Source organism: Felis catus, chromosome B3, assembly GCF_018350175.1.
Source record: "Felis catus isolate Fca126 chromosome B3, F.catus_Fca126_mat1.0, whole genome shotgun sequence".
Lineage (NCBI taxonomy): Eukaryota > Metazoa > Chordata > Mammalia > Carnivora > Felidae > Felis > Felis catus.
This window is the reverse complement of record NC_058373.1, coordinates 8,760,186-8,782,563: the sequence shown is the minus strand read 5'-3', so window position 1 is coordinate 8,782,563 and position 22,378 is coordinate 8,760,186. Positions and strand designations below refer to the sequence as shown.

General features: G+C 38.1%; 1 protein-coding gene across 2 annotated transcripts in view; it reads left to right on the top strand.

Moving 5' to 3' along the window:
- The window catches only part of AGBL1 (AGBL carboxypeptidase 1), an 843,888-nt gene that overhangs the window by 535,086 nt on the left and 286,424 nt on the right, over positions 1–22,378 (top strand). For both annotated transcript variants that reach the window (XM_045058839.1, XM_011282742.4), the window contains exon 22: positions 3,296–3,459. In XM_045058839.1, coding sequence (XP_044914774.1) covers positions 3,296–3,459 — 164 coding nt within the window. The remainder of the gene's footprint in view (positions 1–3,295; positions 3,460–22,378) is intronic.

The window sequence follows — 22,378 nt, the reverse complement described above, 5'->3', positions numbered from 1 at the left end:
CATGATCAGAAAACCAAGAAAATGACAGATACAGGAGTCCTGATTTTCTTAGGCCTCTGAAATAATGCCATGAACTTCCTACCCCCAATTTATTATGCATAAAAAAATAAAACTCAATTTTTGTTTAAACAACTGTAGTCAGTCTTCCTGTTACTGGCTGTAGGGGAAAAAATCCTAATTAACACATATAAGCCTACAGGGAGAGGAGAGTTGGGTCTCTATTTTAACAAGGCTCACTTTTTATTTAATGTTTTTTATGTTTGTTTGTTTGTTTGTTTGTTTTTTGAGAGAGAGCAAGAGAGAGGGCATGAGTAGGGGAGGGGCAGAGAGAGAAAAGGAGACACAGAATTCAAAGCAGGCTCCAGGCTCTGAACTGTCAGCACAGGGCCCAACATGGGGCTCGAACTGGTGAACCCTGACCTGAGTTGAAGTCAGCCGTTTAGCCAACTGAGCCACCCAGGTGCCTCAATAAGCCTCACTTTTAAACAAACCCAAAGCCAGCTTTATTTATAAACTTGTTACTGAGAACCTGTGATAACTGACCAAAGTAGATATCAGAATTTCTAAATTTTATCTACCTGTTTTCTGGATCATATCCAGAGATGTGAATGCATCTCCTGAAGCAAAACTAAAATAAAGTATTTAAATACTCATGACACTTGACAGTTGGGAGAACATAATTAAAGGCATTCATATACTTGCTATGCAAAAAAGTGAAGTTCCACTTGACAAATACGAGAGACAATTCATCTAAGCCTCTCCATATCCATCCGTGTAGAGCCATTGCTTATCCATTATTATATATTGAGGATAAGCTATATAACAGGCTATGCGCTCTATGCCAGGAATGTAAAGAGGCAGACACTGCTCAGTCCTTGCCTTTGAGGATTTCATTTCCAGGCTGGGTGTGGGAGGTGAGAGGAGACTCTCCATATAAACAAATATTTTTGATACTGTGTGAGAGTGAAAAGAGTAGAGTAGTAAAGAGAGGTTCATAATGGAGAGCAAAATGGAATAAGTGATTTGCTCGAGACCCTACAGCCAATAAATAGTCTGTTTCTTCTGGGCAAGTCTTTTTCATGATACCAACCATTGCCTGAGATAAATAGATCAATATTTGGGATACAGAAATGTTTTTGTGTTATAAAAATGATGTCATTTGGGCCATTGTTTACAGAAGTTGACTGGTGTGAAGGTGTTGCCCTTGACCCAGCAATATGGCTCATGCTATGAGATTTGTTGCCCTCAAGGACTTGTCCCTCTTTTGACCTGTTATGTGTTTTGCTAGACGCTAGGGTTACACATAGGTGTCAGCGTGCTGCGTGCCTGAGGGGCTGGATTTTTGTTCATATTCTCCTTGTCTACTCTTTCTTGCCACCAGTGAGGTGGCTGATTGAGGAGGAGGGCATGGCCTTTGCTTCATAACTCCCCATCCAACTGGCCATTCTAGAATAAAGAAAAGCACATAGGAAAACAGGGTGCAGGGGAAGAATGAGACCTTAGAACTTTAGTTCATGGAAAGAGACAGATTTCTCTCTGTCTTTGTTCAGTGATCTTTTCTATTGACTTAAGAAAAATAACTTGTTAAACATCTGTCTTCCCCTCCCATTGCTGTTGTTTATGGAGGAGCAGATTTCCCTTAATTCTGAAGCAGTGTCTCCTTTCCTTAGGAAAACAGGTGTCCAAACATGCAGCAAATCAAATTGTCAAACAGCTGAAATAGACATTCTACTTTCTTTTATCCTTTTACCTAGAAATTCTTTGGTGAGCCTGATGATTTCCTAGTTTGGAATTTTGTTTTTCCTTGTGATACTTATGACCAGTCTTTTTAAAATATTTACTATCACATCTCTGTCTTCTGTATCACTGCTATTTGGATATGAAAATCTATTTAAGAAATAATATTCAACTTTTGATACCCTTTTATTTAAATGAAATGTATTTATAAACATAAAGAACTCAGGACCACATTGAATTCTGTCATATTAAAAACATATTTAGGAATAAAGAAAGAGAAATTGAGCTGATATTGACCAGTACTTTTATGTGCACCCTCAAATATTCCTTGTCACTGCATGTCTAAATATATGGAGGGAAGAATTATGATCTCATTTTTCAGATGAGAAAATCAAGGCTAATAGAGCTCATTAAGTCCAAAATCACACAATCAGAAAATATTGAAGCCAGGATTCAAAACCAATCCCTATCTAATTTTGAAAACCATGCACTTTATACTTCATCACATAATAGAGTCCTTCCTAATCTAAGTATAGCACTTTGGTGAGCAGTCAAGTCTAGACTCTATTGCTGTGAGGTCATGGATAAAGTATCAGCTCCATGGTTCTAAATCTCCTTCTGTATGTGATGGATGAAATGGCAATACCTATGTGATAGGACTTTGGTAACTATTAATTGAGTTAATGCATGTGAAAGGGCTCAAACAGTATTTGGTACCTAGTAAATGCTCTGTAAGGTTGTTTATTATTATTATATGTCACTTCATGGTATAATAGCATGAGTATGCATCATGGCTTTGCTTTCATGTACTGTCTCATCACGAATGAATAAATGGTGCTAAACAGATGTTGATGTTGTTTTTAAGTTCTGGTATTTGTATATGAAGGATCCCCCTAATTCTTCTCACCGATTGACAGATTTACAGGAGAGAAAGGGATTTTAGTACAATTGTTCACAAACTTTTGTTTCAACAGTAGAACCCTTTTTAAAATACATATAGAAGAGGGACGCCTGGGTGGCTCAGTGGGTTGAGTGTCCAACTTTGCCTCAGATCATGATCTCACCACTTATGAGTTTGAGTCCTGCATCAGGCTGTGTGCTGACAGCTCAGAGCCTGGAGACTGCTTTGAATTCTGTCTCTCCCTCTCTCTCTGCCCCTCTCCCGCCTCACACTCTGTTTCTGTCTCAAAAATAAACATTAAAAAAAAATTTTTTTTTAATTTAAAATACAGATAGAGGCATTGCTGCTTTGACTGAACTAGGGGAAGTGACTCCGGTCCGGGAACTCTATCCACCCCTTTGCCCTCCAGGACCCCTGCCAGCTCATTATTGCCTGGGGGGTCTTTCTGGGAAACCTTGAATGACACATAATGCAGACTGAGAATCACCAATCCACAAAGCACCCAACAAAGCACATTGGATAGTGACTGATAAATACTATCAATTGTCAATTTCTGTGATAGGCGAGTGTCCAGAAGCCCTCACTCTGGATCTCAAAAGTTGTCTTTACTCAGTTTCCATTACATAGTCTCTGCTGATAGTTTTGTTTACCTGGCAGGGTCTACAGTTTGGAACCAGTGAACTGGAGGAGATGGGAGCCATGTTCTGTTTGGGTCTCCTCATCTTGGAACTCAAATCTGTAAGCTGTAGTCATCAGCTCCTGACCTGTGCAGCAACTCTCCTGAATGCTGAGGAAGAGGCTCTGGACCACCACCTCCAGCGGTAAGATGCTCACAGGGGTGTGAGGGGAATTTGGACCTTGGTGTTCCGATCACAGCACATCTCAGAAATGAAAGCCATGTGGTCCTATGGGTCTTTGACGAGGACAAAATATGGAGGAGATGCCAATTGAAAGTAGGGGCAGTCACAGTCTACTGGACCCAGACTCAGGGTCATTCTCACTTCCTGTGTTCTTCACTCCCTGTGTTCTTACTGAACACAGGGAGGATGCTGCCTACTTGTACACATAAATGAATATATAAGTCAACATGTAGTTATAAACATGCATTATTAATAAATTTTGCTTGTGATAAAGAAGATGCAGTTTAGCAACACACATGTGCATCTACATATATTTATGCCTGCCAGTAATGTGTTTATATTTATTCAGGCATCATTTGGGAGCCTGTTACTCGGCAAATAAAGGTAATCTCACTGCCAATATTTAGGAACTTGGGGACAAGAAATGTATCCTCTCCCCATTCTTAAGTAGCACTGTTCCTTCTCAGATGATGAGAAGAACCACGTGAAGATTATTACTACATTTGCCTGGAGACCCTGACTCACAGCCATGGCAGGGGAATGACAGATTTCCAAGGACTGTGAGGAACATTAATGAATCAAGAGAGGGGGAACCATTATCCATATGAGCCTTTTTGATGCCTTTTACTCTGGACAAATATTTTAGACTTGACAAAAATAGATTTAGGGGCAAGAAAGGAAGATATAATAGCCATGAGAGGAGAGAGGACCAAAACAAGTCAGAGGAGTCAAAGAAGACTAAGTCATTGCCCATATGTTGAGCCAGGGAATGGATGGGGTGTTGAGCTATTGGAGGAGGAAGTACCTACTGGTGAATGAGGAAGCATCTCATCATGCCCTTCATGTCCAAAAGCAGAGAGAAAGCCATTAATACAGGTGCCATTTTATTTCTAGTGCATTTTCATTCATTTTCCTCCTGCCATTGTTAGGCTGTGGTTCCAGCGTGACTTCTCACCAAATGGCCAGTCAAGCCTAAAATGATCTAGCAGTGTAAATTAATTTTACTTTGGAAGGTACTGGTTTCTCTGAGACTTAATTACCTAAATGCAGTAATTAACTTGCTCGTCACACTGTGCTATAGATCATAGACTATGGGGACCTAAGTAAATCCAGACTTCTTTCCTCCCTAGAGACGCTGCCCCTGATTTCTTTTGTTTTGACGTCACCACCACTGCCATCTGCCCCCAGTCCCTTCAACACCCCTCAGCGCCCCAAGGCTTGGTGTGTTTGGCATCACTGTGGTGTTTCTGCCTCTCCCTCTGACACCAAGCACTTCTACCTGCCAGGATATATATTTCATCTTGTCTTTTCATCTTTTGCTAAGCTATCTTGGGTGCAGGCATGCCTGAATTTTCTTTCTTTCCTATCCCCCCACTTTCTTCTCTGCTGCTCATTGAGAGAAGATTGAGCAGACCTGGCATTGCTTGCTTTCCCTGAATTGATTGTGCCCGTCTGTTTGATCCAATGCAGTGAGGATTAGTTGCCTGTAAACTGGAACAAGAAGAAATCTATCAAAGAAGTGCCTCTTCTAATTCAACTCTAAAGAATTTGGTGTCGAGCTCCAAATACAATAGCTGCCATGTGGGTTATCATAAGAAGATTATATTACTTATTCTTCCATGCCATCCCAACACTCCTGATTATTAATTGTTCAGTTGCAACCATCCCAAGGGTTCTAAAGCTTAAAGTCTTCCCTGACTTCTGGCCCTTCTTAGGCTGGTGCAGCCCCAGAACAAGATACTACACATAGGATGTGATTCATGTGTGTGTTTTAAGGAGGTCTACACTACATTCAAGAGGCATGGAGTTTGGTGGCAAGCAGTGGGATGGAATTTGCCTGTTTCACCCAAACGTTGTTATTGACTTAATCCACTCCTATTCACTGAGGCAGTTGGACCAAAACAGACTATGGTTCCTGCCCAAAGGACCTGGAAACTGCATGATTGAGAGGAAAATCACCCTGAAAATATCTTGACCAAGATATTGGCTCCTTATTGGAGCCAATAAGGGTGTATTCATTAAAGGATGACGGAGGGGAACTTAATAAAATAAAATCCACTGGTTTGCAATCAGCATCAGGCTGTTTGAGTACCTTTGATTAGTTTCTGATGAATAGGGCTCAGTCATGAGCTCTAGTAATCAGCAGAGCAGAGCAAATCCTAGGGATTTTGTTAGCAACAGGGATCTTACTATAATACAAAGAGCATAACTAATGTTTGTCAACACTACCCTCCATATGCTTTAAAGAGGAGATTTCAGCCACCCTCCTCCCCACCGACATTTCCCTGGGTGTGCTCTGTATAACAGGGTTATATACTTTGGGAAGATTCTTTTTTAGTTGCACAGAAGGAAATACTAGGGGGGAAAGAAGGGTGGGTCTTACGACTAAAAGTCAGTCGTAAAGAAATCTGAGGACATCGTATTTGGAATCTCTTAGGCCCCCATAGAAAGTGTTAACCCCGGGAGTAACGTGCAGGGAAGACAAAGTATGGCCTTACGCTGCAAACACCATAGTTTTTGACAATAGTTTTCACACTTCATTTACCATAAAAACAAGTAGAATGTAGTCAACATCCACAGAGAAATTTACCATTTTTCATGGGCAGAGAAAGAGCAGAAATGGTGGATGTTTGCCCAGTGGCCGAAGCGTAAAAAGAAGTATGGTGCATTGCGCTCTTTGTTTTGGTTTGTCTTTTACAGTTTCTCTCCTTCCCCGTTGCTCATTTAAGAAACGTCTGCAGACTCCTTAAGGCGTCTTTTGATCTTTCCTCTCCTCTTCCTTCCTCCTTTTTCTCAGTCTTGTCCCCAGAAATAATTGCACGCACATTGCAGGAATGCTAAGCTGTTTCTTCAGGAGGCGCCGTTTATCCATTGTGACAGGTCTTTTGCAAAGTCACTTAACAGTTTTGCCGAGTCAGCCACTGTTCATCTCGATTTGTATCCCTCCAATGCCTCTTGCCTTTCTCAGCTGAGCTCCCCTATCTCCACTTGTCCCTCCATTAATAACAGAGAGAGCTCAGAATTTCTGAGCTGTGCCTGGCTATAGCTCCATATCTAGTTTATTCTCCCAAATGATAGTCCTGTGACATGAACCTGAGCTCCCTCGAGCATCAGGACAAGTTCATTTAGTCCTCTCTTTAGTTTGATGAGGCAAGACTAAACAAATAAAAATCTGTCATAGACTTTAGAGAACATAATTATATTTTTAACAATTAACAGGTACTTGATTTTTATTTAAAAATAGTTTTGCCTTTCTCAATTATATAAAAAAATTGTATTTTGGTAAATCATATTAAATTATATTTTGGAGAGCACACACAAAAATAACATATACCTGACTTTAATCACCCGGCTTTTAATAGAGAACTGTTGTCAATGTTTTGGTAAAATTAGATTACTTTTTTCACCTAAACAAATATGTAACATCCTTAACAACAATGTATGAGAGGTCCCTTTTCTGTAACTTTCTGAACACTGGTTTTCTTTCTTTTTTTAAAAATAGACTTCATTTTTAAGAATAGGTTTAGCTTTACAGTAAAATTGAAAGTACAGAGGTTTTCCATCTACACCCTGCCCCAGACACACACAGCCTCCCCTGTTATCAACATCCCCCACCGAGTGGTCCATTTGTGACAACTGATGTACTGACACTGACACATCATTATCATCCAAAGTCCAAAGTCTACCTTGGGTTCACTCTTGGTGTTCTATAGTTGTGGATTTGGACAAGTGTATCTACCATTATAATTTCATACAGAGTAGTTTCCATGCCTTAAAAATCCTCTGTACTCTCTGCCTATTCATTACTCTTTCCCCACTACCCCCTGGCAGCCACTGATCTTTTTACTGTCTCCCTAGTTGTACCTTTTCCAGAATGCCGTATAATTGGAACCATACAGTACATAGCCTTTTCAGATTGACTTCTTTCTCTTAGAAATATGCATGTATGTTTCCTCCATGTCTTTTTCATGGCTTGATAGCTCATTTCTTTTTAGCACTGAATAATATTCCATTGTCTGGATGATTCACAGTTTATTCATCCACTCAAGCCCCTGAAGGACATCTTGGCTACCTCTAACGTTTGGTAATTATGAATAAAGCTGCTGTAAACATCTGTATACCTATTTTGTGGGGACATAAGTTTTTCAGCTCCTTTGGGTAAATACCAAGGAGTGTGATTGCTGGATCGTATGGTAAGAGCATGTTTAGTTTTGTAAGAAACCACCAAATCATCTTCTGAAAGGGCTGTACTATTTTGCATTCCCAGCAGCAGCAAATGAGAGTTCTTACTGTTCCATATCCTCACTAACATTTGGCCTTGTCAGTGTTCTGGATTTCGGCCATTCATATAGGTGTACAATGATACCTGATTGTTTTCATTGGCATTTTCCTGACAACATGCCATGTGGAACATCTTTTCATATGCTTATTTACCAGATTTATGTCTATCTTCTTTAGTGAGGTGTCATTAAGGTCATTGGCCCATTTTTTAATCAGGTTATTTTCTTCTTACTAAATTTTAAGAGCTCTTTGCATATTTTGGATAATAGTCCTTTATTAGATGTGTGTTTGCAAATATTTTCTCCCAGTCTGTGGCTTGTCTTCTCATTCTCTTTCGCAGTATCTTTCCCAGAGCAGAAGTATTTACATTTAATGAAATTGAGCTCATAAGTTATTCCTTTCATGGATCGTGCCTTTGGGGTCGTATCTAAAGAGTCATCACCAAACCCAAGGCCATTTAGATTTTCTCCTACATATTTTCTAGACACACCAGTTGCTTTTGCATTGAAATCTTTGCCATTTTTAGGTGAAAAGGAGTTGAATTTGGATGTTTTTGATTTTTGTGGATATGTGCATCCATTTTTTTCTTTGTTTATTTTAGCTTTGATAACCTTCCTACCTCGGTCTAATAACGGATAATTCATAATTCAAATAATTAGTTAAATAATAATTTACTGTAAAAGTGTGTTATCTGTTGCTATACTGAGGTACGTATGTTTATAATAAGGCTATTTACATATTATAATTTCTTTTCCATTTTTTTTACCATTGAATAGTTTTATATTTCTATATTACTAACCATTTGCCCTAGAAATTACTAAATAATCCATCCTTCATCAGTGGTTAGTAATGTCAGTTAGCTATATAGCATTTATACATGTGTGTACCTGGGTATATTTTCTTGATGTTATATTCTGTTTCATTAGTCTGTCTGCCAGGAGCACATAGTCCTTAATATTGTAGCCATGTAACTTAAATACATAATGTTACAAGCACCACCTCATTAATATTTGTTTAAAAATGTGCTTTGCTATTTTCTCTTCTTTATTTTCACTGATGAAGCCTATAATGAGTTGTTAACTGCCAAAAATGAAACCACTGCGATTTTAATTCAAACTGCATTAAAATTATAGATTTTTTGGTCTATTGACTGTTTGCCTATATTGCTTTTTCAAAATCTGGTGTTTTGTTCCTCTTACTTAGATCTTCTTTGATGTTCACAAAGAAAGTATTGTAGGGGTTCTTTTTGTACCCTTTCATGTGATTCCTGGATATATGATCATAGGCTTTTAAGCTCAATATTTTAAATTTTCTTGTTACTCTTAAAAGGGTCCTTTGCCCATATTTTTCTTAGTGGTTATCACCATGATGTGATATCTATTTTATTTTTAATTTATAATCTTGGCTAGAGTTTTGAAAACATTATTTAAGGATGGTGATTCTAGGGGCGCCTGGGTGGCTCCATTGGTTAAGTGTCATGATCTCACGGTTTGTGAGTTCCAGCACCAGATTGGGCTCTGCGTTGACAGTGTGGAGCCTGCTTGGAATTCTCTCTCTCCCCTTCTCTCTGCCCCTTCGTCACTCTCTCTGTCTCTCTGTCAAAATAAATAAACTTTAAAAAAAAAAAGTTACAAAAGGAGCACCTGGGTGGCTCAGTTGGTTAAGTGTCCGACTTTGGCTCAGGTCATGATCTTGCCTTTCATGGGTTCAAGCCCCATGTTGGGGTCTGTGCTGACAGCTCAGAACCTGGAACCTGCTTCAGATTCTGTGTCTCCCCTCTCTCTGCCCCTCCCTTGCTCGCACTCTGTCTCTCTGTCCCTCAAAAATAAACATTAAAAAAAATTTTTTTAAGTTAAAAAAAAATATATGGTGATTCTATGGATATCCTTGCTGTCAATCTAACTTTAAAATGAGAATGACCCTAAGCATTTGAACATGAAGTAAAATGTCTGTTGTTTTGATATTAATGCTCAATGTCTTCTTTATAAATTAGTTTTTTAGCTTATTAATTAAAAAATCAAGATCGGATGATGAATTTTATCAATTTTTTGTATCTATAAAAATGATTATTAATGAATTATATGAATTATAATGAATTCATTAATGAATTAATGAATTAATAAAGTCTTAAATTATGATAACAGACTCTCTAATCTTCATCCATCCTTGAAAATCAAAGGAAACTGTATTTGGCTATGATCTAAAATATCATTTTATCACAGACATTGATGTTTTTAATATGAATTGAGGGGGCTTGTGCCTATAGTTCTAAGTGAGTAAAATCTGTGCTTGGTGTATATTGCTGTATCATGTGGAACACTTCAAATTTCCTAGGGTTTATCCTTGAACATCTTGAACATATACACAAATGGTCTATAAAACCCGTTTGTTTCCCATATGTTTGAAACAAAGATATTATTTTTCTGTTCCTCTTTTCCTGTATGAGAAGTATCTGTGACATTTAGATTGCCTTATAGTCATATTCAAATCACTGTAAAATTCAATTTTGTTTAATTACTTGCATTGCTCATTTTTATCCATTCTGTACAGTTATGTCCCCATTATTTTTTCTCCATGTTGATTCATCTCACATTTTTGCTAGACAATACCTTTAAAAAAAAGCTTTTTTTTTTTTTTTTGGTAAAGTAAATCAAGGGTATTTGGCATATTAATATATATGTGAATCTCTGTCTCCTTTACACAGGAATCCCATTGTGCCTGCCTGGAGGTTTGACTGCACCATGCAGGCATGGCTTACTCTGCCATTTAATCCTACAGTCCTCAGCCTGACTGTCCTCTGCATACCCCCTGTTTCTCCTGCCTGAGTAGTTGTACTGGTTTTCATTGTTCACTAACACAAACATTCTATGTCTACACCAACTATATTCCTTATGTTACATTTAGGTCCTTTTGATTGATTTTGAATCCGAACACTTGGTCACCTTATGACACGCCTTTCCATTACCAGGTGGCAGTGATTCCATCCCAAATCGTCATTTTTCCTTCTCTGGAATATTTGATATCTGCTTCCCAACCTCCGTATCTGTCTTTTCTTCTCCCCTTATCATCCTTTTTCTTCATTCCCATTCACCAAGTTCTGGAAACTGTTTGGCCTCACAGATTTTTTTTTTTTTATTATTTTTTTAACATTTATTTTATTTTTGAGACAGAGAGAGACAGAGCATGAATGGGGGAGGGGCAGAGAGAGAGGGAGACACAGAATCCGAAACAGGCTCCAGGCTCTGAGCTGTCAGCAGAGAGCCCGACTCAGGGCTCGAACTCACGGACTGCGAGATCATGACCTGAGCCGAAGTCGGACGCTCAACCGACTGAGCCACCCAGGCGCCCCTGTCCTCACAGATTTAATGTTCTGTGGCATGACTCTCCTCTTTGCTGATAATGTGTTTTGATTTCATTGCTTCTGTTTCCTTTTCTCTCATCAGCTTCTCTTGTTCACATTTGTAATACAGCGAGTTCTTGTTCCATTTTAACCTGTAATTTTTTCATTCAGTGTTTCAGAGATTCCATTTTTCTTGAATTTTCTGTGTCAGGCTGGCTTCTGTTTCTCATGGCTGGTCGTTATCCAAAGTGAAAATTGTTCTGTCAGCTGACTGAGGAGGTGTCTGTCTCCTTGTACATTGCAGAGCGTTCCACCCGCCCCGTTGTTATGATTCTTCCCTCCTTGTCTTTCAACTTCTATTTCGTCATCGCTTGTTTACTCATCTGAGAACTCTGTCAAGACTCATAATTGCATGATAATCCAGGCTTTGGATAGTCTTTAAAATCTTGTGTAGTCTAACTGGATGCTGATAGTTCCTCTATGTGAAGTAACCTGATTTAGATGGTGTTTTTTTCCTCAAGAATTCAGAGTATTTTTGCTTTTATCCAAGAGCACAGAGTTGGGGAAGCTAAGGAGGTAGGATATGAAAAGTTATATGCATCTCTGGATACACTCTGACTGTCTCAGGATGGTCACTTAATATTTTCTGAGTGAAAATATGAATTGAGATTTAATACTATCAATGAACTAGTATTAAAAATAAGTTCATATTTTGGAAATCTGTAGGAGGAAATTAATGACAGTTGTGGTGATGATGTACTCTCCTAAGCAATTTACCTGTATAATCTCATTTAAACATTTCAGTAACCATACAAGGTAGGCATTATTATCTCCGTGTACCGATGAATACATTGTGACTCAGAAAGACTATGTAGCTTGACTAAAATGGCAGGGTTGGTAAATTGTAGAACTGGGATTTGAACCAGGTCGTCTTGGTAAAGAACCAGTACTCTTGATCACTAAGACATCCTGTCTTTTATAGATAATAACAGCTAAAACATAATAAACATTTATGCTTTTCATGTACAGTGCTATGCATTTTGCAGCCATACCTCTCCTTGTTTTATCTTTTAAACCAAGGGTTGGCAGACTTTTTCTGTAAAGAGACAGAAAATATTTTAGGTTTTGTGGGCCATATGGTCTCTTTTGCAACTGCTCAGCTCTACTGTGGTAGCATGAAAGTAGCCATAGAAAATATGTAAATATATAGGCATGGTTGTATTTCAGTAAAATTTTATTTACAAAAATAAGCAATGGACTAGATTGGTCCAAGTGAGCCATAGTTTGCCATCTCCACTTTCAAGGGTTCTTTGAGGTATGTATAATTATTATCTTCCCTGTACAGATGAAGAAACTGGAACTCAGAGAAGCCATATAACTTGCCATTTGCCCAGCCAGCAAGAAGCATTTTAGTGGTTGAACCAGGTAGTGTGACTGTGCATCCTTGATGTTTAATGACTACAAATACTAAGCTGTCTGGGCCTTTGGATGCCCAGTGAATGATACTTCTTTCTTCTCTCGTGAATTCCAAATCAAATAAGAAATAGAGCACAGGAGCTAGGTAGGTTGAAATAAAACATAACTGCTTTATTACTGGTAATGAGAGTCATGGCCCCACCAGAATTGAAGTTCTTCACCTAAAGCTGTAGGGTTAGAGTCTGCCTTGCTAAGCTTATCGTGCAGAGGAGCAATGGGTGCACCTGAGTCTGGTCCTGCAGGGAGAAAATGAGCACAGGGGGCCATGGGGTGCTCAAGCTCAGTCAGCATCTCTCTCCAAATCACCAGTTTCATGTTATTCTTCCTCCATTAGAGAGAATGGATGGGGACAGAAAGTGGAGTACCAATGTCTATGGGCCAAAATGGGAAATCTGGAAATGGGGAGAGTCAAAAGGTACCATTATATCCAAACAAAGGATTGCAAATTATAGTTACATTGAAACTCTGATAATATCTTTCTTCTCTTGTCTTCTGTCACCCTAATGTATTCAAATTTTTGAAAAAGTAGCCCATGATACCTAATAATTGAGAATGGTTTTAGTTTCATTCCATAGTTGTAGGCAAAGAAATGCCCAGTGATTACAAAGATGGGAATGTTGGAATGGGACCTAGCCTGGGGGAGTCTTTTGGGATGGTGAATATCACATATTGCTTTAAAATATTAAGTAGTTCCCTAATGGGTCAAGAAAAATGAACTAACCAGGAAGAAATGCTAATCTTATCTTGGGAAAACAGCAACAAAAAACCCAATTCCATTAGTAGATAAAGAAAGGCAAATCCAAATATTTTTGTTATGATTTTATGCTGATCCTTCTATAATAATTAAATAAAAATAATTAAAAAAGAAGAATGTTAGTGTGTCTATGAGAAAAGAGATTTAGTAATATCATACAGCTGTCTGTAAACTGGCTTACTTTCCCCTGGAGAAGAATTTCGCAACTCGTAAGAAGGTCCATAAAAAACTCCCATTAAGTCCTATATTTCCAGCTTGTATATCCCTCAAGAAGATTAACTTAACAGAGAGCAATATTTTAATGTATAGATATTTATAGCAATGATACATCTATCCCAAATAAATTTAAACAACCCAAATTCTTAGCAGTACTAAGAAGCAAAAGAAAACCATTATTGATTAATTTTCTAGAAGAGTATGAAACTGTGAAAATGATTAGTATGTTTATATATATATATATACATTATATATATATATATATATGATAACAGTAATAGCAAACATTCATTAGAGCCTTACCATGAATCAGATGCTGCATTTTTAAACTATTATCTCAATCATATATATAATCCTGTGTGATGCTATAATTAGCATCCCCTTTTGCAAACAAAGAAAATAAGTTTTGTGGAGTTTAAGAGATTTGCCAAATGTCATGAATCTTAGAAGAGACTGCTGGCTTTTGAAGCCAATCCATCTAACTCCAAGAGTTGGGGGCCATTAAGTATATAACCTAAATCTAATATAACCCTATTATTAGTTTCTTGCATTGTACAGTCACCAAAAAGATGTGTTGGGTGTACGTATGTCTGTGTGTGTTTGTGTGTAAGTTTTTAAAAATCTGAATGACTTGGGTCATTTTGGCCCAGAAATATCCCTTGATTGTTTTAATAGTATTCGGGGAAATCAATGTCATCATGGGTGGAATGTTTGTTGCTGTAGGTGGAATGCATCGCTACCCATGGAGAGAGGAATTCCAAAGACAAAGATGAAAGAGATTGCAGACAGACAGGAGTCAAAATGCATTTTCTTCATATTGCATTTGCTATTTGCAAAATGTTAGCACCTAATAACCATGGAAGCTAACCTAAAAGAAATCCTATTCTACGAGTGATTCCACGGGAGCCCAGGAAGTCTAAGTGACTCACTAGGTGTAGTTAAGTGATTTACCTATTGCCAGTCAACACTGGGGATATCTTTCGCCTCTGCCTCAGGCCCAACCACATGAACAGCTGGTCTCTTGCCTATGAATCTATAAATACCTGAAAATAAAATAAGTTACCAGTCCCTGGAAAAGGGTTTCAGTCAAGAAACTGGCTCTTCCTACTCTTTATGTCAATTTCAGCCTATGCAGTCCTTGTCTTTGTTGTTAGTTCTAAAAATGGAAGGCAAATAAAAACCTGTGAAATTCTCCCGAATACAAGAGGCAGTTTTTATTCAAAAAGGCTGCAAATAGCTTGGCATGGGTGGCTTAAGTTAATTCAATAGCTTTTCATTAATTTTTGAAGTAGTTCTTGTTCTTGTTTATTCTTAATGTTGACTTTGTCTTTGTTGTAATCCCATGAACCCTCATACCACGGCCCTTACAAGGAGCTAGATCTTGGGGTTCAAAGCCACTTCACCTGTAAGAGTTAGTTTACCGGCTGTAAACTGATAGGGCGAAACCAAACTATGGATTCAATAAAAGCAGTGAGAGGAAGGAAGGAGTGATAAGAAAGGAAAAGAGGGAGGGAGGGAGGGAGGAAGGAAGAAAGAGAGGAGGAATGAAGAAAAGAGAGAAGGAGGAAGGACAGACAAATGGATGGAAGGAAGGAAGGAGGGAAGAAAGAAGGGAAGGAGGGAGGAAACTGCATCACAGGAGAAGAAATCAGGTCATGATATTTAAAACAAGACATCAAGATATCATAGAAAGTTTACATTTTTGGTTTGTAAGATCCTGGATGTAGATCAATCTGATGCAGAAGGAAGAAGTCTGCTTTTAAGCTTCTGAGAACATTTCTGTGTTTTGTCTGATTTCTTTATCTTGGCCAGGTGTCCAACTCCCCTCTCTTAGGAGGGAACCAAGTAAAGAAACCCAGGCACTCCATCCAAGAGGAAATAGTCTATCCTGAGTTTTGGTGTCCCACAAGTTCCCATAAAGCCTCACTTCTGTACCCAGCATAGTTTTTCTTAAGTCATGTGGCTTAGATTTCAGGTAGCTCAGTTGTGGGTATTGCTGCTGACAGCCGACTCTGTGCTTCTGGGGAGGTGGCTTACCTTCTTTACTCTGAGGCTACTTAGCTTCCAAATTACAGGTCTTTAAATTCCTTTTAGCTCTAATATGGTATGTTTATTTTCAAGGCTACAGCCATTGACATCTTCCTATTCCAACATGGGTAGTAAGGTTGCAACCGCAGGGTGGTTGAATTATGCTAACTGGCACAAAGCTGGTATGAGATTGAGTGAAAATTAAATTTTATCTTGATGTCTACTGGATAGATAATAAAGAGACAGAAGCTTAACCATGCACAGGTAACAGAAAGGAGATATAAATATTGATGAGAAAAAGAGACAAGAAAATAAAGATAAAAGAAGTATGTTCAAAAGGAGCTATCACAAATATTGGGGAAAATTACATGGTGGGGAAGGATGTCAAAGCAGTCATCCAACACAAAGTAAGAATCAGGTGCAAGGTGGCCCACTAAAAGGGGGTCTTAAATATTCTTAATAGGAATCACAGCATGTGCTCTTTTCTGTTCCCAGAGTTGGATGCTTCAGGAGAAAGGAGGCATAACTCACATCTGCTTGGTCACTTTAATCCTTTTAGATGAGTTTTTCCAACCCAGATCTCAAGTATGTCCTAGGAAAGCAAAAAATCTCTTTAGTCATGTGATAGCTCATCCCAGACTTAGCAATTCTATTTGTGGTGAGAGATGAGTCTACTGGAAAATGGAGATAACTTAACATAAGCCAGTATGGTCCTAGGGCAATGGGAATGGAAACTAAATTAAAGCCAATATGTTCATGATGACTTGGTATTCATCATTTTGTTATGTGGCTTTGAATCGGGGAGGCTAACTGGCTCCCTGTGCTTTGCCAATGTGTGACAAAGTAAATATAGTGAAGGGTAGAATAGTGATAATAGAATAGCATGTGCCCAGGAGTCTGATAAGGATTTGATATGTATTATCTTAAGTAAGGCAAGTCCTAGGAAGCCAATAGTAGTCGTTATCTTATAGATGAATAGAGTCTTAAGATATTGCATGTTTGATAAAGGCCAAGTCACTACTATATAACTGATTCATGATTCAAAAACAGATGACTGAATTCAAATTTCTTCTTTTTCTGTCTGAAATGTATTGAGAATTATTATTTTTTTTTTTTTACCCATAAAGCAGTCTCCAATACAAAGGGGAAAGCTGAAGCCATGAAATTCGATCAATAAATCAACATTCTTAACCAGAGATCTGGCCCCTTTGAGTTCATTGCCAACATCACAGCATCCTCTATAGTGGGGAAACATCCATCCAGATCAGCCTCAACTTCATTGACCTTTTACCCACTAAATGTTCAAAGCCGTGAAGCACAACCAGCTATCGCAGCTTTGTTGTTGTTCTTGTTCTTCATGTATTTAATTACATGGGAATGACCTAGAGAAAGTCAAAGCCACTTCTCCTCATTCTAAACAAAGGGTATGCAATTGTCATTTAGGTCTACCTAATATCAGTGATTGAAGGCTTGCCTTAGAAAGGATTGATCTAACTCTTGGTAAGGCCTTAGAGAAATGGAATGGTGTCTGCCTCCTACCAGTGAAGCACCCAGAACTACAGGTGATTTGCAGTCCAGTCTGAGCTATAGTTTACACACTCAGGCATTAGTGTAGTGGGAAAATAGACACCAGGGAATTGAGTGTCCCCATCAGAAAAGCTGTTCATGGAACCACTGATAAGAATAAACAATGCTTATTGATTGCTTAGCATATGCTAAGCACCATTTTAAGTATTTATCCATACAAGAGTTTTTTAATCCCCACAAATAATCTTAATAGGTAAATATTATTCTGCCTCATTTTATACAGATGAACCTGAGGTACAGAAAGCTTAAATAACTTACCTAAAATTATTTGTAAATGATGGTGCTAACACTGGCATGTTTAACCACTATACCAGTTTTAACCATAGGGTTTTATAAAATCTGATCTCTTGTTTTTAACTGGTTCCTACCTGTATCTGCACTTGTTTACCTTATCAGGAAAACAAGCTGCAGTTTATAAATTCTAAATTTGAATGTTGCATAAAGGGAATGAGAAGCTTAAATAATTGGAAAGCCTTGGGGATAAAGGGCAAGGACTCTGTGGTCTGTGAACGTTCAATAGCAAAGTTAGGGGTTTTCAAGAGCCCACCCAGAAGCTGCTGGGAATCTCAGGACCTTTCAGGACATGCCCTCTGCAGGGTCTGCTGGAGTGCTTCTAAAGAAACTGTTTTCACCTATCTCTGTGGCCTGTAGCCACAAAGAAGGTGGCTAAGACTTGCCTGAATGCTGAAAGCCCCTCAGATATCAGCTGTCCCCACGTTCATCTACTACAAATGCCCACCCTCTCTTCCCCGGAAATAATTGTCTCTCCTCTTCTGTTAACAAATCTGAGTAATAGATTGGTAAAATCTAACCCCAACCTTGAAGAACCAGAAAGAAATGACAGAATGATGATATGGCTGTACCAGGTAATACTTTTTAGTATAGTCATGAGTGATTCCAAAAAATTGTAATTTGCAAATAGACAAAACTATGGCTTCAAAGCAGAGGTGTGACTGCCATCAGAATAAAGCATTAAGCTAAATTAGTTTCACAAGTTCCCATGGAATAGAACAATGGTAATTCTTAAATATGCACGTTTCTGTTGAACTCCCAATATGTACAGAATGATTACAGTGATTTTAATTTGTGTAATTCTTCACTATTTTCAAGTGTTTCTATCTCTGTTTATAACCACTATGTGAGAGCCCATAGATGGAGCCCAGAATGGTGAAAGGCTAACATAAGCATACACCTAGGCAGCCAGGTATGCAAAATAACCTCTTGGTATTAGTGACAGATATCTCATACAGAGCTCCCCTACACCCAGGAGAATAGTTGTTACTAACTCCATTGACAATCCCCCAAGTCCTTCCTCTAACTTTATTAGCAACAGAAATAAGAATAATGTCCAAGACATTCAATTTCCTGAAGAGGTTAGAATTTATAAAACCAGTACAAGGAGGAACAAAACATTCTAGTTATATTTTGTGCATAAATCTAGCTAAAGAGAAGGCACGCCTCTTGATGTTGCAGGTAATTGATGCTTGAAGAGGGAGGTCTTCTGTGACCCATGGCATGCTTCTTTCTTCACTGCATAAAGAAGGATGTTGGGGGAGGGGGGAAAGAATGATCTTTAGACTAAGAAGGAGGAAGAGGAAGAGGAGGAGGAGTAAAGGAGGGGGAGGAGGAAAAGGAAAAGAGAATCAAACTTGCCAAGAAAGAACATCTGTGTGTGTGTGTGTCTAATGTATATATGTATATAATATGTATATATTGTATATATAATATGCACATATATATACACACAATACTAAATATATATATATATATATAAATTTATATATATATATATAAATTACTCTAAATGAGTTCAGGGTTTCTGGATTGGCTGAATTAAAGTGCAATTCTGAAATTATATGCAAATTAGATCCTGTATCTCCTGTCCAAAATCTTTGAGGAGACCTGTTTGCAAACTGAGGTTAGACAAAATATTCTTTCGCTGCTCGACACTGAGAAAGAGGTATAGTCTTTTCAATACAGGCAAATGCATGTGATGTAGGTATCAGGAAAGCACAGGTTGTATTATCAAGGGAGGTTTGTTAACTACTTGGAAAACAAACTGGGCATATCTGGGAACTACCACGTATTCCTTATTAAAGAAAATGTTCAAGCATTTGATTTTATTATAGCTTTATTGAGGTATCATTGATGTACAATTACCTGCACATATTTAAAATATGGAATTTGATGAGTTGTGGCATACAAAAATATGCTCATGAAACCATCACAACAAAAATTGCAGTCATTCCCACCACTTCCCACCATATCCTTGAATCCCTTTGTAATCTGACCATCACTCAGATGACCACTAATTTGCTTTCTGTCCCTGAAGATTAGTCTGTATTTTTAGAATGTTATGTACAATGGAATTATACAATATGTACTCTTTCCCCTCTTTGACTTCTTTTCAATCAGCATAACAATTTTGAGATTTGTACAAGTTCTAATCTGATTTGATTTCATTTTGGTATGGTTACTAGCCAGTAGATCAAAGCAATGTAGAATAAATTGTTTACCTTGGCTTTAAACTAGATATTCTGTTTCTTTAACAGCCTGAGGTGGATCAGTCCTAACTTACAATTTCTTCGCTAGCTGTTTCCTCTGCCTGGTATGCACTTCCTATAGACCTTGCATAGCTGGCTCCTCTCTGACATTCAAGTCTCAGTTTAAATGTCATAATCCCAACTTAAATTTCACCATCTCAGCAAGACTTTTCATAACCACCTTGCCTAAAGTAGCATTCCTAGTCCCTACTACCATGACACCTTTAATTTAGTATCATCTGTCTCTCCCAGCTAGAATGTACAATCCATGAGCAAAGGAACTTTGTCTTGTTTAAAGCTGTATTCTTAGCACCTAGAACAATGCCTGTTGCATAGGAGGTAATCAATAAATAAATGAACAAATAAATCTTTGCCAAGCCTTTCATTTTATGTGTATGGGAAAATATGGAGACCTGTGGGCTGAATAATAGCATAATTCAAAGAAGTTGTTATTAGTTGAAGGAATATATTCAGGGAATGCTGATTAATGGGTATTTTTCAACCTGAATAGGAATTTATATTCGTGGCTTTATCTTAAATCCTGTCCCATTCCACAATCGTATGCATTAAAAAAATAAAACACTTAGTTCTATTTATAGAAATAATGATTATTCCTTTCTGAATGATAGTCAGACTGTGAAGGAGGACGAGGAAGAGGAGGAGGAGGGGGAGGAGGAGAAAGAGAATAGAATCAAACTTGCCAAGAAGGAACAGATTTCAAAGGTGGGAAAGGAGATTTGAAAGGATACCTGTTACTTCAAATGCACATTGTGAATCTATTGCACATAATGATTTATAATTGATATCCTAAAATACATTTACAGATTGAAATGGCGGATGGCATTCAAATGATGAAACTAGATAAAGATGAATGCTGCTCACAGAGCTCCCAACCACGGGCACACCCTGTGGAAGAGTACAAGTTGTCTATGTGGCAGTCGTTGCTGACAGTGAGCTTAATAAGACTCAGTGTGCTACATCTGCCAAAGTGACAATTCAGTGGCTTTGGTAGAAATATAAAATCTAGAATGAGATAGAGAAGTGTTTCCTTCTGCTTTCCCCTTGTCAACACAAAACCTAGAGTATTATAGTACATTCTTGAGCCTCAAAAATGGAAATGCATTCAGTGGCTGGCATGTATAATGATGTGAAGAGTGATGTAAAAGAGTAGTGCACATAATAAATGGTAGAAGGAATGTTAACTGTCTTCAGATAGTTCCCTAATAAAAAGAAATTAAAGCTAGTCTTGGTTTGACTAGAAGTAGGGACCTACTATCTATTAATATCTGACATTGCCTGGTTTGCTTAGGAAGAGCTATCTGATGGTCAGACATGCCCAAAGATAGAATGAGCCCTTACTGACTTCAGGCACATACATATTTGTAAAAGGCTTTGTTTTGTAGGACAGACTTAGGAATGTGAATTGCTACTTGGATGATAGCATAGTTAGAATCTATACCAACTCTGAGATAGAAATTAAAATGTATCATTGTATTAACAAAAAAAAATCCACTCATTTTTATTTAATTAATTTGAAATGAGATTTAGTCAGTGCACCTTTTTATTTATTTATTTTTAATTTTTTTTCAATGTTTATTTATTTTTGGGACAGAGAGAGACAGAGCATGAACGGGGGAGGGGCAGAAAGAGAGGGAGACACAGAATCGGAAACAGGCTCCAGGCTCTGAGCCATCAGCCCAGAGCCTGACGCGGGGCTCGAACTCCCAGACCGCGAGATCGTGACCTGGCTGAAGTCGGACGCTTAACCGACTGTGCCACCCAGGCGCCCCAGGTGCACCTTTTTAAATAGCTGAAACCCTGATTCTTCCCTAAATTCCTTATTGATATGAGTACCCCACTGCAGAGGTAGGTTTGAAGTGTGGCTGCCTGGCAAGCACTTGAGATTTGTTTGACAATTTATTTTGTACCATTAGGTGGACAAAGTTTTTGTTTGTTTTAAGGCAGAGAAGAGTAGTTTCAGTAGAGTGTATGGAGGGAATGTGGAAGACTTTGGCATATGGAGATCTTAGTTACTACAGAATAGCATTCTTAGTTCCTCCATTTTCATCCATGAGTGGTTTTACTTAGGTGTTTGCTGAGAGGGTACTGTCCAGCAGCATGGGTGCTGAATTGTAGGGCTCTTCAAGGGAAGTTTTTTTTAGCAATGTCATTAGTAATATGAAACGGTGGGTGATAAGGTAAGCTTGTCCAATTTATTAGGCATTCTACTTTTGAAAATTATTATCTAGGAAAAAAACATTATCTATTGCTGTATCTTTCTTTTTTATAGACATTTATTGCGAATTGTAAGAAGTACAAAATGTAGTAATCCATATTAAGTTGTAGGCTGCATTTTTTTCTAGACAATTTTCTCTATTAACAAGAAGTAAAGACAAAGGAAGAACAAAGACATATTTGTTACGTGATGTGGAAGCAAAACTGTTTCTAAATAATACTGTTGTGTGGTGTATTCCTGGAGGTACTGACAGTTCCTTATAAGGTAAATGAACATTTCAGCTAAAGTTTACAAGCAAAACACAAGGCTAATTACAAAATACTCTTTGTCCCTCAGCAGACTGCAGGGGGCAAGAGTGAGCTTGTGTATGCACTAAGAGCACAGATTTCCCTGGGTGCTATCTTCTCACATGTGTTTTT